Source organism: Colletotrichum truncatum, assembly GCF_014235925.2.
Source record: "Colletotrichum truncatum strain CMES1059 chromosome Unknown Contig_0007, whole genome shotgun sequence".
In the NCBI taxonomy this organism is placed as follows: domain Eukaryota; kingdom Fungi; phylum Ascomycota; class Sordariomycetes; order Glomerellales; family Glomerellaceae; genus Colletotrichum; species Colletotrichum truncatum.
This window is the reverse complement of record NW_027222404.1, coordinates 442995-456882: the sequence shown is the minus strand read 5'-3', so window position 1 is coordinate 456882 and position 13888 is coordinate 442995. Positions and strand designations below refer to the sequence as shown.

At 49.7% G+C, this 13888-nt stretch overlaps 5 protein-coding genes across 5 annotated transcripts; 2 read left to right on the top strand and 3 right to left on the bottom strand.

Moving 5' to 3' along the window:
- Positions 1-311: 311 nt before the first annotated feature.
- On the top strand, positions 312-1142 carry CTRU02_210506 (phosphoglycerate mutase family protein; the record flags this gene model as incomplete). Its single annotated transcript, XM_036730943.1, has 1 exon — positions 312-1142. One exon carries the CDS (start codon positions 312-314, stop codon positions 1140-1142), a length of 831 nt encoding a protein of 276 aa, XP_036577238.1.
- A 586-nt stretch (positions 1143-1728) lies between these two features.
- Positions 1729-3411, bottom strand: CTRU02_210505 (uncharacterized protein; the record flags this gene model as incomplete). The annotated part of the gene is made up of 1 exon (XM_036730942.1): positions 1729-3411. One exon carries the CDS (start codon positions 3409-3411, stop codon positions 1729-1731), a length of 1683 nt encoding a protein of 560 aa, XP_036577237.1.
- Positions 3412-5311: 1900 nt separating this feature from the next.
- Positions 5312-6942, bottom strand: CTRU02_210504 (glycoside hydrolase family 28 protein; the record flags this gene model as incomplete). Its single annotated transcript, XM_070205461.1, has 7 exons — positions 5312-5867; positions 5938-6108; positions 6160-6355; positions 6416-6452; positions 6503-6688; positions 6753-6817; positions 6870-6942. The coding sequence occupies 7 exons, from the start codon at positions 6940-6942 to the stop codon at positions 5312-5314; spliced, it is 1284 nt and encodes a 427-aa protein (XP_070060704.1).
- A 3960-nt stretch (positions 6943-10902) lies between these two features.
- CTRU02_210503 (dockerin type 1) lies at positions 10903-12273 on the top strand (the record flags this gene model as incomplete). Its single annotated transcript, XM_036730940.1, has 1 exon — positions 10903-12273. One exon carries the CDS (start codon positions 10903-10905, stop codon positions 12271-12273), a length of 1371 nt encoding a protein of 456 aa, XP_036577235.1.
- Positions 12274-12628: 355 nt separating this feature from the next.
- CTRU02_210502 (uncharacterized protein) lies at positions 12629-13519 on the bottom strand (the record flags this gene model as incomplete). Its single annotated transcript, XM_036730939.1, has 1 exon — positions 12629-13519. One exon carries the CDS (start codon positions 13517-13519, stop codon positions 12629-12631), a length of 891 nt encoding a protein of 296 aa, XP_036577234.1.
- Between the last annotated feature and the right edge of the window lie 369 nt (positions 13520-13888).

Below are 13888 nucleotides of genomic sequence, written 5' to 3'. Positions count from 1 at the left end.
GAACATGATATTGATTCAGTACATATGTTTCCAAAATCTTTAACGATAGCTTAGAAGACAGTTTGACGCTACTAATTGAAATTTGATTACAAATTAAAAGCATTTATCAGCGGATTTCAGGCTTTTTCAGCAGTCTAGAATTGGGTGCATTTCCGGTTTTTTGCAATGGTATTACTAAGAGGAAGCTCAACTTCATCATGCCACAGTGTATATATCATGAACTGCAGTCCCGTCAGTAGCCACCCTCTTTGCGTCATTCAATAATACATCTTTCTCATTGAACACTCTTCACTCCTCCTACGCCTCTCAGAATGTCACCAGTGATACATTGCATCCGCCATGGACAGGGCTTTCATAACATTGGGGCCGGATGTTACACTCTTCCTGATCCTCACCTGACTCCCTTGGGTGAAGAGCAATGCAAAACTTTGCGTAAAACAGCCTTCTCAGATCAGTCAAAGATATCTCTTGTTCTTGCTTCTCCGCTTTGCCGAACACTTCAATCTGCTCATCTCGTATTTCAACCAGCCCTCACGACGAGCAGCAAGTGTCACCCCGAGATCATTGCTATCCCTGACGCTCAAGAAACCTCAGACGACCCTTGCGACATTGGAACTGATCCTTCAGTCCTCCGCAGAGTGGTAAACGAGAACAAATGGCCGGTCGACCTCTCTCTCGTCGAGGACGGCTGGAACGTAAAAGCTTTGGGGACTCGCTACAGCCCAGAAAGCCACGCAATAGCAGCCCGCGCCCGCGACGCTCGTATCTTGATTCGACAGAAGATCCGACAACTCATCGAGCAAGGCGACGCCGACCCTCAAGTTGCGCTCGTAACGCACGGGAGTTTCCTACACTACTTCACCGGGGATTGGGAGGACTCATGGCTGAAACCTGCGACCGGATGGCAGAACTGCGAGACTCGAACCTACACATTCAAGCACGACCTGATGGATGATATGGATTTGGAGGCTAGGCTCAATGAGACGATGGAAAGCCGACTAAGGAGGGGAAAGACCGACCCTATGCCGGCTGAGGAAGAGCAGTCAGCCCTATTTGAGCAGGCGATGGACAATTGGGAGAAACAGGGGCTGCAAAGACCTGACAGAATAGGACTCGATCATAAAGCGGGCGTCCTTGCTTGATTGAATGCTATTGTTATGATTCGTATTCAAGGGTAATAGCTGGACGACCCATTCAAAGATCAGGCGGTTAGAACAAGACATTTGTACTGCAGGATTATCAAACAATAGGGATTTACCCAGAAACGGGAGAGCTATATCACAAGTCACGTAACAACAATATAGGGAGCAATCGGTAGAGGACAGACAGAGACATCAGATTTTGCCACTCTTAACAAAGGTCAATCCCCGTCTGAAGCGAGCTCCGGTGGCATGCAGCCATCATAAAATCATTATTATTGACGCTTTGAGGCTGTGCTCAAGTCTATCCACGCCCTTATAAAGGCTGCTAAAGAAGCCAGACCAGTTCAACATTTTGCAAAGTACTAGAATAGCTGAGCATTATGCTGTCAAGAATGATGTTACTAATTGAACAGCCGGGTGCTTATTGCTGAAGGAAGAATATTCCAATCAGTTCGTCCTTGGTTCAGAAAACAGTTTGCTGCATCTAGCACACCTAGTAACTGGAAGTTTCGCTATGCTCTCATCCATGATGCAATCAATAAGCAGAAACTCTGTTTTTCATGTTTCTATTTCGTTACAGTAAAGATCACACAATTTTTATCTTCCTCCTTTTCCCCCACCCTTGAAATATAGCCGCTCGAGTGACGTCGAAATCAAGACCAAACTCAGACTCAAAATCACTAACTATGCCCACTCGCTTGCAGACGCGGGTGCTCCCACTTCGGTAAAGCTGCTCTAGGAGTATAAATGTCGTATAGTTCGATAGATTTAAAGCCAGAAGGTTTCTTTGGCCCATTTTGACAGCTTCTTCGTCTTCATCCGTGTCGAAAAAACATTCGTGCCGGCCTTCGAATGTGATATCTCTGTCCCCGTCAGGGTTAGGGACATCATCTTCCACATCGACAAAATGAGCTATATATTCCGGTGCTCCCCAGTTATCATCCTTGAGCTTGTTGTATTGCGATACAACAACGTCAAATATTTCGCCTCTCAATGTCAAGCTCGACCCTTGCATTGCAGCCCCAAATGCATTTACACTTGCCGGCAGGTAGTCTGTAGTGATGGGTTCAAGCTCAAGTTCATCCCTAAGTTCTTCCTGCATGTATCTCAGAGTATTCTCACGCCAATGTCCGACTTTGGAAGCTGGCTGAACGCGACCAGTAATGGATGCCCAAGACCAAGTCGGGGCAATGTAAGGGTCAATTCTACTGCTAGGATTGAAAGGCTCCTCCAACGATGGCTCCGATGGTTCATTGTCGAAGACGTTAGGATCCGGTTCCTTCACCTCGCGCTTCCAATGTAAGTCCATGCGCAGCGTATGCGTCCAAAGCCCAGCCACATAAGAAGTGCGTATCCCCTCTGCCTGGGCCTTACTCTTCATGCGCTTGGCAAGCCCAGCCAATGAATCTAACCGGTCTGTTTGGAACGTCAGGTTGCGCGCCATGAAATTTTCCATAGCAGTGTCCCAAGTCAAACTCCACAATTCTACTGATGTGTCAGGTTTGGAACTCCCTTCCCTTACGAAGTCCGTATACCCAGGAGCGCACTCGCATTGAGCTATCGACTGACACTGCCACATGAGCTCGTCGGATGTGAAATGCAGAATTCGTGGAGAAAGAAGCGTCTCCTGGAGCACCCAACCTCGACTGCTCAGAGGACTTGGCCCATCAGCTGGTTCGGACCATGTGTGGCAACTGTATTTGAGCCTGCTAACGCACACGTTGTATGCCTCAATAGCTGGTCTTCGAACATAGACGTTTGCAATACCGGCAGTGGTCAATTCATGTGCCTGGTTCGCCGCGTGTTGTCTCCCGGGAGTGCGAAGAAAGCCTCCCCCACTATCCTTGGCGGCGTCTGCAGCAATGCAAACCAAGCAGTTGGAGTAGATATCTGCCATCTTGGAACCTTGCTCTTGCCAGTCACTCTTAGAATTCTGGATAATACAGAGCGAGTCGATCCACAAGTACTCAATTTTCAGCGCGCGACATACGTGGACGGCTTCCTGGAAGTTCTTGGGAAGGGATGATAACGGTATGCCTCGGCTTAACGCCTCCAAATTTTCCGTAGTAAGCCGCAAGTTGATGTTACCTCCCCAGCAATGGCTTAGTGTGGCGTAGTAGCCCGTATCCGATCCAGTGTTGATACGCAGCTCGGGATCACGATCTCGTCCGACGTAAAGATATCGATCAGGTAAACTGTTAGGCTGCAGCCGATGGCAGTATTCATGGTTGTTGCAACAGTCGATCAGCCATGATAGGGCAAGCCCCATAACTTCTGGTGAAAATCCGTCTGGACGGATGATTTTACCCGATACGATAGATGGCGAAGGAGTTTCCTTGTCCAAGCTGAACAGCTCCAGCTCCGGAAATAAGTTGTCCTCCCTTGAATGGATTGAATGAGTGGTATACTTATACTCTAGATCATCCTTATCCTCTACATACGCGCAAAGTCTTATGCGCAATGCTGGATCTCCTGAAATCCAATGATCAGCCGAGGCGCGTAGATGTATCTTGACATCGGTGTTTCGATGCTCCTTCTCAAGGTATTCCTGAACAGTGCCATCAAAATTCTCGAGAAGCCGTGAGGCAAGTGGACTTGTGACTGCATCAATGAGCAGGCGGCACAGCACACAACGACCTTTTCCGGCATTGGCAAAACAAGCCCAATACGAAATCTCCTTGTTAACGGGTGGATCCTCCCATGTTTTGGGGAGCACATCTCTCAAGCCATCACAAACTCGGCACCTTCGGCTTGCTCGTGATGTTGACGCCATGGTTTTGTTGCAATTTTTAAATATGGGATAGAAGGATGAAAAATTGGGAATGGCAAAAGTTCATTAAATAATGTTGGGGGGCATTTCCCAGCCTTATATGCTTACTATATTTAGATCATTCGGGTAGCGGGACTTATTTCCGGTGTCTTTCTATCTTGGCATTTCTTCTGAGCAGGCTGCTTTAAGTTGCTGAATTCAGGCTTACTGATACAATTAGGACGGATATGGTGCTGGGAGTCGATGGCGATGAGTTTCCGTCGAGCACAAGAGTGGTGAAGTAGTTCTGGACATTGTATTTTTAGTGTGTTCCCTTCTTGAGACATTTTGAGGTGTTGAAGTCCCTGCAACAGGGCTTGCAAAACTACGTTTGCACCCTAGTCTGCTACTACTTACTAGGGCGCTTTCAGAGCATAGGTGATCGTGAGGAAGCAAGGAGGTGGTGCGGGGGGCACGTCACCTAAGAGGCCTCCGATACGCTCATTTCAATGTGGGGGGCTTGCAGTCACTCTCACTTGATGTCTTGGCCTGCATACAGCGCGCTTGTAGCTAACGCTGATCGAACAGAGACGAAGCAGACTCAGGTCTCTCTAGTGATATGCTAGGCCACGCGCGGCATGATTTATAGGCGCACAACTCAGGCTGTTAAATAAGTGTGCCAGCCTGCCAGTTTGTAACGTCAGCCAGTACAATCTGGTCTGTTTCACAGGTTATGCTAACATGTCGCAACGGCCTGCCGCCTGCGTAATTGCTAATCTGCCTACTCGATGTTTAGTGGTACAAAATGTATAAGAAAAGGTTGGGGATCCGTATGTTCGAGTTGATGTTTATGAAGTTAATTGCATTGTCATACAACTAGGCATTCTTGTGATACATAAGAACCTAGATAATATGCTAGAGACATATTTAGGACACTATCACTCCCAAGGCATCTATAGAAACCTCATATCAACTAGTGCCAGAAGTAAGACGGTAGCTTTAGGTTGTGATGAAGCCGCTATAGCAATGAAACAGATCTTTAAGTCGCGTTTTCAAATCTTCAATACTTCAATTACAAGTATAAATTAGTATACTTTCTCGTTTACACCATTAGAAGACGTTATATGTCAATAATAATCTTTGTTCATTGGTATAGCACGGGCAGCAGCCATGAGCAGAAAGGAATCGATAAGAGACACACTGGTGCAGAGTCCGCTGCCTTACTACTAGATGCTACTTCGATTCTTCTCAGAAATTTGTGGATTAACAACAGGCGTATTGTAGTTTGAAGACACAAACATAGCTCACATCCTTTCCTTCCAAGAAATTTCAACAGTGTTTGACGTTACTTCCACCGCATCAACCACAAATACGACTGTCAGAATTGTTGTGTACAAATCATGGACGTCACTGTCCTAACCTAGGTGTGCGTGGACTTGGCAGACTTAGTTGTCTTTGAGGTGCCGCCAACAGTGACACCAGTCGCGCTGCAGGGAAAGTCGAGTTTATCGACGGAGGCAATGTTCTTGCAGATGTACTCAGAGTTTCCTTTGGTGCCAACAAGCTTGGTGCCTGTGGCAGTGATGTCGTTGCAAATGTCGCTGCAGACCATGTTGACGACTTCCGAAGCCTTGCCGCCAGTTCCCGTGATGTCGATGTAGTGGATGTCGCTGATGCGGACGCCAGAAGGGTATTGCGCGCAGGAGTCGGCGTTTGTCATGTAGCACTGGTCAATGACGATCGGGCGGTCGACGTTCTTCATCACGAAGTCCTCAAAGGTGACGTTCTGGACGAAACCTTTTCCGCCGCCTTTGGTGGAGGTGGCGGAGGGACTCCCACCCCAGGCCTTGATGCGGGCACCGTTTGAAGCATTGACCATGGTGATGTTTTTGGCATAGATGTTCTGCACAATGTCCACCTGACCAGCATATTGACCCAGGGAGCCGACGGAGATGCCATGCGAGCCTTGGCAGTATCTGCATATGTGAGTCAGCGCGCCGTTTCTTGGTTATCAGAGATAGATATTAGGAGAAATTCATTGCTCACAGGTTCTTGACCACGATGTCGGTGGAGTTGGGCTTGAAAGAGACGCAGTCATCACCGTTGATGATAGTGCAATCCTCGATTGTGACTTGCGAGGAGCGGTAAGTGTCCCAGCTGGCGGGGTTAGTACTTCTTTCCACAGGGCCAAATGGAATCTTGCAAGAGCTTACCCATCTGTTGGAATGTCAGATAAAAGTCCCGAACGATCATAATGTAGGTTTGTACATACCGGTGTTCTGTGCCTGCTTTCCGTTATTCTGAACGGAGTTCATGTTGACGTGGCTGTATGTGACATTGGTGCAACCATCAACGAGATTGTGCCAGAAAGGGCTCTTGTTCATGTTGATATGCTCAATGAGAACATCCTTGGCGTTCAACAAAGTCAACATGACAGGGCCAGTTTTGCCGGCGGAATACCAGGCTGTGTGAGCACATTTAGCAAGCATTCGAGAATGTGTGAGCTTAGATATGAGTAACTTACCGTCACCGCCACCATTGAAGCTGCCGCCGCCATATATCTTGCCTGATGTTAGTATACTTGTCCGCTTGCGCGGTGATTGTACCTTACGTGGATGTTGCTACCACCGATGGCCCAAGCAGTATAGGCATTTTGGTAATTGAGCTGGATGGAATTCTTTTGCCAGTAATTGAGATCTGTGCTGAGATTGATGGTGCCGGAAAGCTGGATAGCGATGTTGGACAGAGCGTCAGTCTGGAGAACGGAGCCAATGGTGTAGGTTTTGTCAAGAACGACCTAGACGAGTATCACATGAGCTGATGTCATTAACTCAATTACAGACACATCAACCATCACTCACGGTTCCGCCGTTGTTGCACTGCTTCAGTGCGGCTAGAATAGCAGGAGAATCATTGGAAGTTCCACCTGCTCATGTGTCAGCTTCACACCAGCCGGGTGAGAGACGCATTGATCCTACCAGCAACCGGGCACGTCAGAGCCGTGACCAGGTTGGCAATGGAAAGCAGAGAGAGCAAAGTCTTGGCACTCATGACGAAAGAGATCTAGAATGGAATCGAACTTGGTTCGTGTCGCATGCATGCATGCCAAGAGACAGCCTTGCCCCGGATGCCAAGACATCGCGACGTCTTTTAATGGAGGCCCTCGTCTAGAAAAACTTCGGCAGAGTTTCGACGGAAGATTGAGGGGTAGCGGCTATTGTCCAATTACTTTCTGCTGTTTTTCCCTCCAATCAATAAGTGTCAAACCTGTCAAACAGGTATCATACAAAAGGACCTTAACTCTATTATATTTCTTAAATGGCCAGGTCGAAGGCCCCGCTGCACTGAGTGGTGGGAAATTGCGACGGCACGGATGGATGTCTTCAACCGGTGTCTAGCCTGCGAGCGGATTGGTGGCTTTGGCCCCAGATAGATTGCTTGCCTCCGCCTTAGCCGTTGTTGTGCGCTAAACGATCTCAGAAGCCTGAGTCGTGTCATTTTCCACCGAGAAATAGTGCTGACGGCACGCTATGAGTGTAAAGTCAGGGCTCGCAAGTTTTGGTAGGCTTCGAAGATGTTCCTACGAACTACACGCGTGTTATTATGAGCTAGCTAGAATAAAGTTTCATGTTCGGTTTCCTAACTGGTCAAAAACGTAAGATGATTAGTCGAGACGGTTTTCATTGTATGCCTCTGGAGCTTGGGATGAACATGTTGAGTGTTTGTAAGGCACAACAGATTGAGAAATTCTGTCTGATGGTTGCGGTTGTCTGGCACTTAGATCATTGAATACAGTGACACAGATTGCGTCGGACTTGGCACATTTTCTTTTGTCGTCCCGTGTCGCTGCAACCTACTTGAATGCGTTCAATACGGCTTACAAGATTCATCCACAAGGGCCAACAATATCCTGTTTTCCGCCTTGTCTTAGCAACTAAACATGGCTGGTTTGGCTGGTATGACTGCTGGCTTTTCCCAAATTCCAGGTGGACACGGCTGACACCTCCCTTCCACGTTTGGGTCACAACCTACATCAAAGGGAGATAATGACAGAGAGGTTTCTTTTCATAGGGTTGTTGCCGATAACATTTAAACCCACCTAGCTTCAAGGCATCAAGTCAGCTTTGATGAGTCCGGGCAGAATTCCTGTAGATGGATTTGACCAAAATGATCAAGCCCCAAGTATTGGTGACCATTACCATTGGAATAGGGCCGTCCATGCCGGTAATTCTAAGGAGACATGGCGCATATTTGTTACTGCTTTTCAGCTCACATTATCCCCGTCAGACTGAGAGAGTTCTTAGGATCCCAGCTTATCCAACGACTCATTTTGGCCATTTCAATTATCGTTCGACTGCTATATTATTATTCTGGGTCTTCCATCCTTCACTGTGGAGAGCTTGAACAGTGAGGCACATCCTTAATAGCTTCGGTTGGAAAAGCACTGCCACAATAACAGTCCGCAGCAAGTACTGCGAGACGTCTAAGTAGACTGGAATCGCACAGGGAGCTTACAGACACGAGATCATGTAATAATATAAATTACGCTTCTTCTCAAAGCTTTTGCAGATGACGGAAGGGCCATCAGAAACCCGTCTTGGCTGTTTAAGGGGGCGACGAGACAACCATTACGATGATAAAGCAACTCCAGTAGATCTGCTGGGATGCACATGCTTGCCCAGCACAGCAACACTCGTTTCCATTGACAGATGGCCAAGGGCCATATGTAAGGGTCGTTGATGGATCGATTGGCAACTTGGCCTCAATCTCGAGGGAGAGTACAGGGACAAACGTAGGTGCTGCATCTAAAATTAAGGAACTACTCACACAAGTACGATTATACTTTTACCCAAAAGGTCTTTGAAATCAACAATTATTTTCATGAAAGGTTGCTTTGTCATCATTAAGCGAAAAGGCGGAAACTTTTTCCTGAATAGCCCATACAAGCCGCTTTTCTTCCATGACTAGTATCTCTTGGTTTACTGATCACAGGAAAAAGAAAGTATGTTGTTGGGTCTAGGTAAAATGTGCGCTTGCGAGACGTTAAAGTTAATACTCGCTGTAGATACGTCTGGACTAGAGAATAAGGTTCTGCAGGCAGATGATGGAATTGGGTAAGCTAGGTGTAATCGAGCACCTTAGCCAAGGGTACCAAGGTATTCCCATTTAGAGAAAAGTCAAGCGCTCAGGTACAGCGAAAAGAATGGTCTCAATGATTGGGCCGTTACCAAATGTACGTGTTCATTTATTTTTTGACTGAGTTTGGGCGGGATTGGACCATTCATTCTGCGGAAGCTTCAAGTCGAAAACACACTCAAGAGTTACTCTCGCAAGCACTCCTCAGGCGAGTAAGCGCGAGTGAGCTGCGCTTGCTTTTTAATCAGAATATCATTAGGTTATCCCTGTATCCTTTCAAGTCCATACAATCGTGTTGACTGACTCGCCCAGTAGCGGCCAAAAGACGTTCGCCCATACTCTGTCTGGGTGAGTGAAAAGCTTCAACATTGAAAGGGTAAAATGCGAAACCGAGGCCTAAAGGAAATTGCACAATACGGAGATTTCATTTGCGCTTATTTTTAACCCCGTAAAGAATTGTCTAGGTACGCTCCGACCGACTGATGGTGCTGTTGAACTACCTGTACTCTTAATCGCCTCGAGTAAGGTATTCGTCAATCACTGTTGATTATGGTTTGACAATCTGTGGCTCTACATCACAGCCCAGAAAGATCGTCGCGAGACATTGAAAAGCCTGATGGACATGCACGAATGCAACTCGTCATTTGAGCGTCTCCTTTAAGGACAATAAGCGTAACCGGTGGAGTGGGTGGGAAGGGAAGTACAACCGTTGAGCCCAAACCAGCGCTGGGACCCCGTTAGCAGACCTTTGTTCCTGCCTAAGCGAGGCCCCGTAACGGGCAATAGGGAAATATCCGCCTGTTATGGTTCGAAAATGGCCGGGAACAATGGACAAACTCATTAAGCTCAGGAGAACTTTCCGACGCTTTAAATTGTTTATTGGGGGGGTACATGGCTGTCAATCACCATGGATCTGCTGCAGGGAAGCGTGTCAGACAGTGGTGGAACCCCCGGTGGAATCCTTTTACTAACGCCTCTCTCTATTTCTCTCCGTCAGCGCTTAGCGAGGCACAGAACATGATGCCATTGTCGGGTTTCGACGCGGGGCTCCTGGGTGCTAGGCGAGGCCATCGTCATTTCGCGTTGCTCAATCATGGAGAAGCGTATATTGACATAATTTGGGGCTTATTGTACCCGGTTTTATGTGATTGTTGCAACGTGATGAGTCTTCTCAACTATCTTGGCTCACGGCGTTAAGACTATGAAGCTTCAGCCGCAGAAAGCGTAACTTGGAGAAGACATACGCTAAACTCAGCGTTCAAAGTTGGTTCTGACGATCATGAGATTCTCTCCGTATCCAGCTCTTTTTTACCAAGGGGTTGAAACCTGGGCTCTCTTTTAGGGAGATCGGTGCAGGGAGCCGGACGTATTGGGCAGACCAAGGGGTTGGAATGGAGGAGCCCCCAAAAAACGTTGATTGGACCGTCTCGCGCGCCGTTTCATCGCAAATTACCTTTTACTCTGTCAGAAACACTGGATGCTAACCCCCCATGTTCAAGGCTAAGACCGACGACAACGCCAACACGGCCCCAGCACGTCTTGGTCTGAATATCGAAGCGTCTAGTATGTCATAATCTTCTGGCACTGTCGAACCGAACCCTTACTAGAGAGTCTTGGCGATGGAAGCGTCTCTGGCTATTAAAAGATGGTAGTCTTCCTCCAGTTTGCCCTGGATGGGAAGTCTCATCTCCTTCATCAGCAGGTTCTACATCACAACTTTTTTGGTCTCGTCCATTCTTTCAAATCAGAAGAGCTTAGGTCTTTTCTAAACCACATTCCTTTATTCAAATTTGAACATTCGTTAACCGTCCTTCTATTTTCACCACACACACACACACACACACGCACAATTACACACAAACACACTAGCCCAAAATGGCCCCAGTAAACCAGCTTCTCTTCGCCCTCTTCCTCCAAGGCCTCGCCGGCAGCACCTACGCCGCGCCTCAGCAGCGCTGGGGATACCCCTCGCGCTTCAACAAGCCCCAGCAGGTCTCTAACCCCGAACCCACCACGCCTGCCAGCGTCACCGTCGAGGCTGCTGCCGAGCCCGCCAAGTTCGAGGCCCAGCCCACAGCTGGCCCCGGAGGCAGCAACTTCAAGGACTCGGACCACTTCCGCGTCTACGGCGCCGGCTCGGGCGACGCCGATAAGGCTCTCGGCATGCTCGAGAGCGCCTACGACTGCTTCGTGCACAACCTCGGCTGGCGCTCCACCGGTCTCTCCTTCAACGACGACAGCAATGCCGGACCCTTCTACAAGACCAACATCTACTCCGTCGGCGACCTCGGCACCGCCGCCGGCGTCATGCACTCCGAGTACTCCTCCGGCGCCGCCTGGCTCGAGGTCGTCGACCAGTGGCTCACCAACCCGGGCGTCACCGTCCACGAGTGGGGTCACGGCCTGCACTACCACCAGAAGACCTGGGTCGACCAGGCCGACACCGGCGCCTGGTGGGAGACGGTGGCCAACTGGGTTCAGGATACCTACCAGACCTCCCCTCTCTGCGCCGAGTCCCGCCAGAAGCACAACCAGGAGGAAGGGCGCACCGAGTTCAACATGGAGAAGACGCTCGTCAACTCCCACCAGGTCATCGTCGACGGCACCGCCGGCACCGGTAACTACTACGAGGCCTGGCCCTTCCTGACCTACCTCACCAACAACCCCGACAACCTCGGCGGCCTCGGCAAGGAGACGCTGCACAAGATGATGACGGAGTACAAGGAGGGCAGCAACGAGACGCCCCTGCACACCCTCGACCGCGTCGCCTCCAACAACACCGCCGGCGACGTCGTCGGCGCCTACTGGGCCCGCATGGCCTACGTCGACATCGGCCACGACCAGGCCCAGTCCATGTTCCTCAGCTCCAAGGGCCGCCTCAACTTCGACAGCGTCGAGGGCTCCGGCTCCTCCTACAAGGCCAAGTCCGACCGCGCGCCCCGCTACATGGGCGCCAACATCATCCCCCTCAAGGTCACCGGCAGTAAGGTCGACGCAAAGGTCACCTCCGCCGGCGAGTTCACCGCCACCCTGTCCATCTTCGACGCCAGCACCAAGAAGGGCCGCTACGTCACCCTCGTCAACGGCGCCGGCTCCGCCACCATCGCCACCGGCGAGGAGGTCAGCCTCGTCGTCGCAAACACCCCCAAGGCCCCTATCCAGTACAACGGCTTCAAGCTCGAAGGCAGCGAGGCCAACAAGGGTCTGGATTACTCCTTCACCCTCACCGGTGCCACCACCGCCTAAACGGAAATTCTTTTTTCGGGGGGAGCGCGTGTAGTTTCTGTGTAAAAATTATTTTTCTCTTCTTTTTTGTATACTGTCCGCCACTAGATGTAGGCATGTACATATATGTCGGGATGCCCGTTATGGATATAACTGGGACACGACTGAAACAGAACTGTTTTTTTGTTCAAATTGCTCGTTATGGGGAGTTGGTGAGATGGCACTGGCCGGTTGTGTTCCTTGAGAAAGCATTGTGTGATGACTAAATGTATTCGAGTATCTCATGGTGATTGTTGAAGGACGCAGTTGCGATGTTCGAACCCTTCGTCTCAGACCAGATGAGAGTCAGCGGCGGGACGATAGCGTTCAGGCGTCACTAGTACATCGGCGGCCGCGTTTCCGAGTTTGCTATGATCGCAGGCACTGGCGGTTCCGACGTGAGGTATTCGCTAACGGATAATGAGACAATGGCAACCGCAGCACAGGTGACGAGGGTCATCGGGCGAGGAAGCCAGTTGACAGTGGGTATTTTGGCATCCTTCCCGAAAAGCCGTGCCTGAAGCTGCTGCGTCAGGCCCGGCTGGACGAAACCGAGTGTTTTCGATTGCATGAACGTCAGACGGACGAGATAGGCGCAGTACATGGTGACACCGCCGACAAGATCCGGACTCGTCTGCCGCATACAGGCGACGAAGATGCTGATGGGGGCGATCCTCAGCACAACCATGGACACGACATTGGCGAGCATGGCCCTTCTAAAGACGGAGGAGGTGCCCGCATTCCGGCCGTGCAGCCTCAACAGCGCCACGGTATCGGAGAACAGTTCCGTCACGAGACCTGCGTAAATGAGGTATATCGGCCGCCGTGGGAGATTTCGCACGAGGACGATGAGCAGCGAGCCCAGGGCGAGAACGTGGTGGGCCACATACTCTAGGGAGTAACTCAGCAGCGGCAGTTCAGAGACCCATAGGACGCCGCGAGAAGCAAGACAGACCTTGCCGGAGGTTGTAAATGGGCGTTGGTTGCCAACGGTATCCGTTTCTGGGGGCGTGTTGTTGTACGCGTATAGACAGACGGGAGTTGTGATGAAAGTTAAAAGGAAGCCGACGGGAAAGACAAAGTAGGGGGCCAGTTTCCGAGATTTGTCGAGTTGCAGAGTTTCATAGAAGACCGGGTTGAAGCTCCTCACGAGCCTGTGTAGTAGGCGATTTAGGAGTTGATAGACGACGAGGCCTATGACAATGTAAATCAGCTCAGAGAGAGACATTGTCTCGAAAAGTATTGCGGCAAGTGCCTGTTGAAGCAGCGGTAAATTGTCTGGGCATACCAACGGACCCAGCTCATTGTTGTAGAATTCCTCGGTATTTAATGGCATCATGGTCTCTTCCGGGTACCCAATGGCGTCTTTAGACCCCTAATCAAGTCCATCGTAGATGGTGGGTCGTGCTTGTCAGCGCATCGCAGCCTTACAGTCCTATGTAACCCCATTTGAGCTGTTTTTGTTGAAAACATCTCACGTAAGCGCGGAGCTGAAAGATGTAAAAAGGGAGAGAGCCCGGCAGCTGTAGGTAAGTGGAGATGGAGCGTAGCATCTGATCGAAGCATCGGTTGGATCTGGACGATTGTACTGATGTCT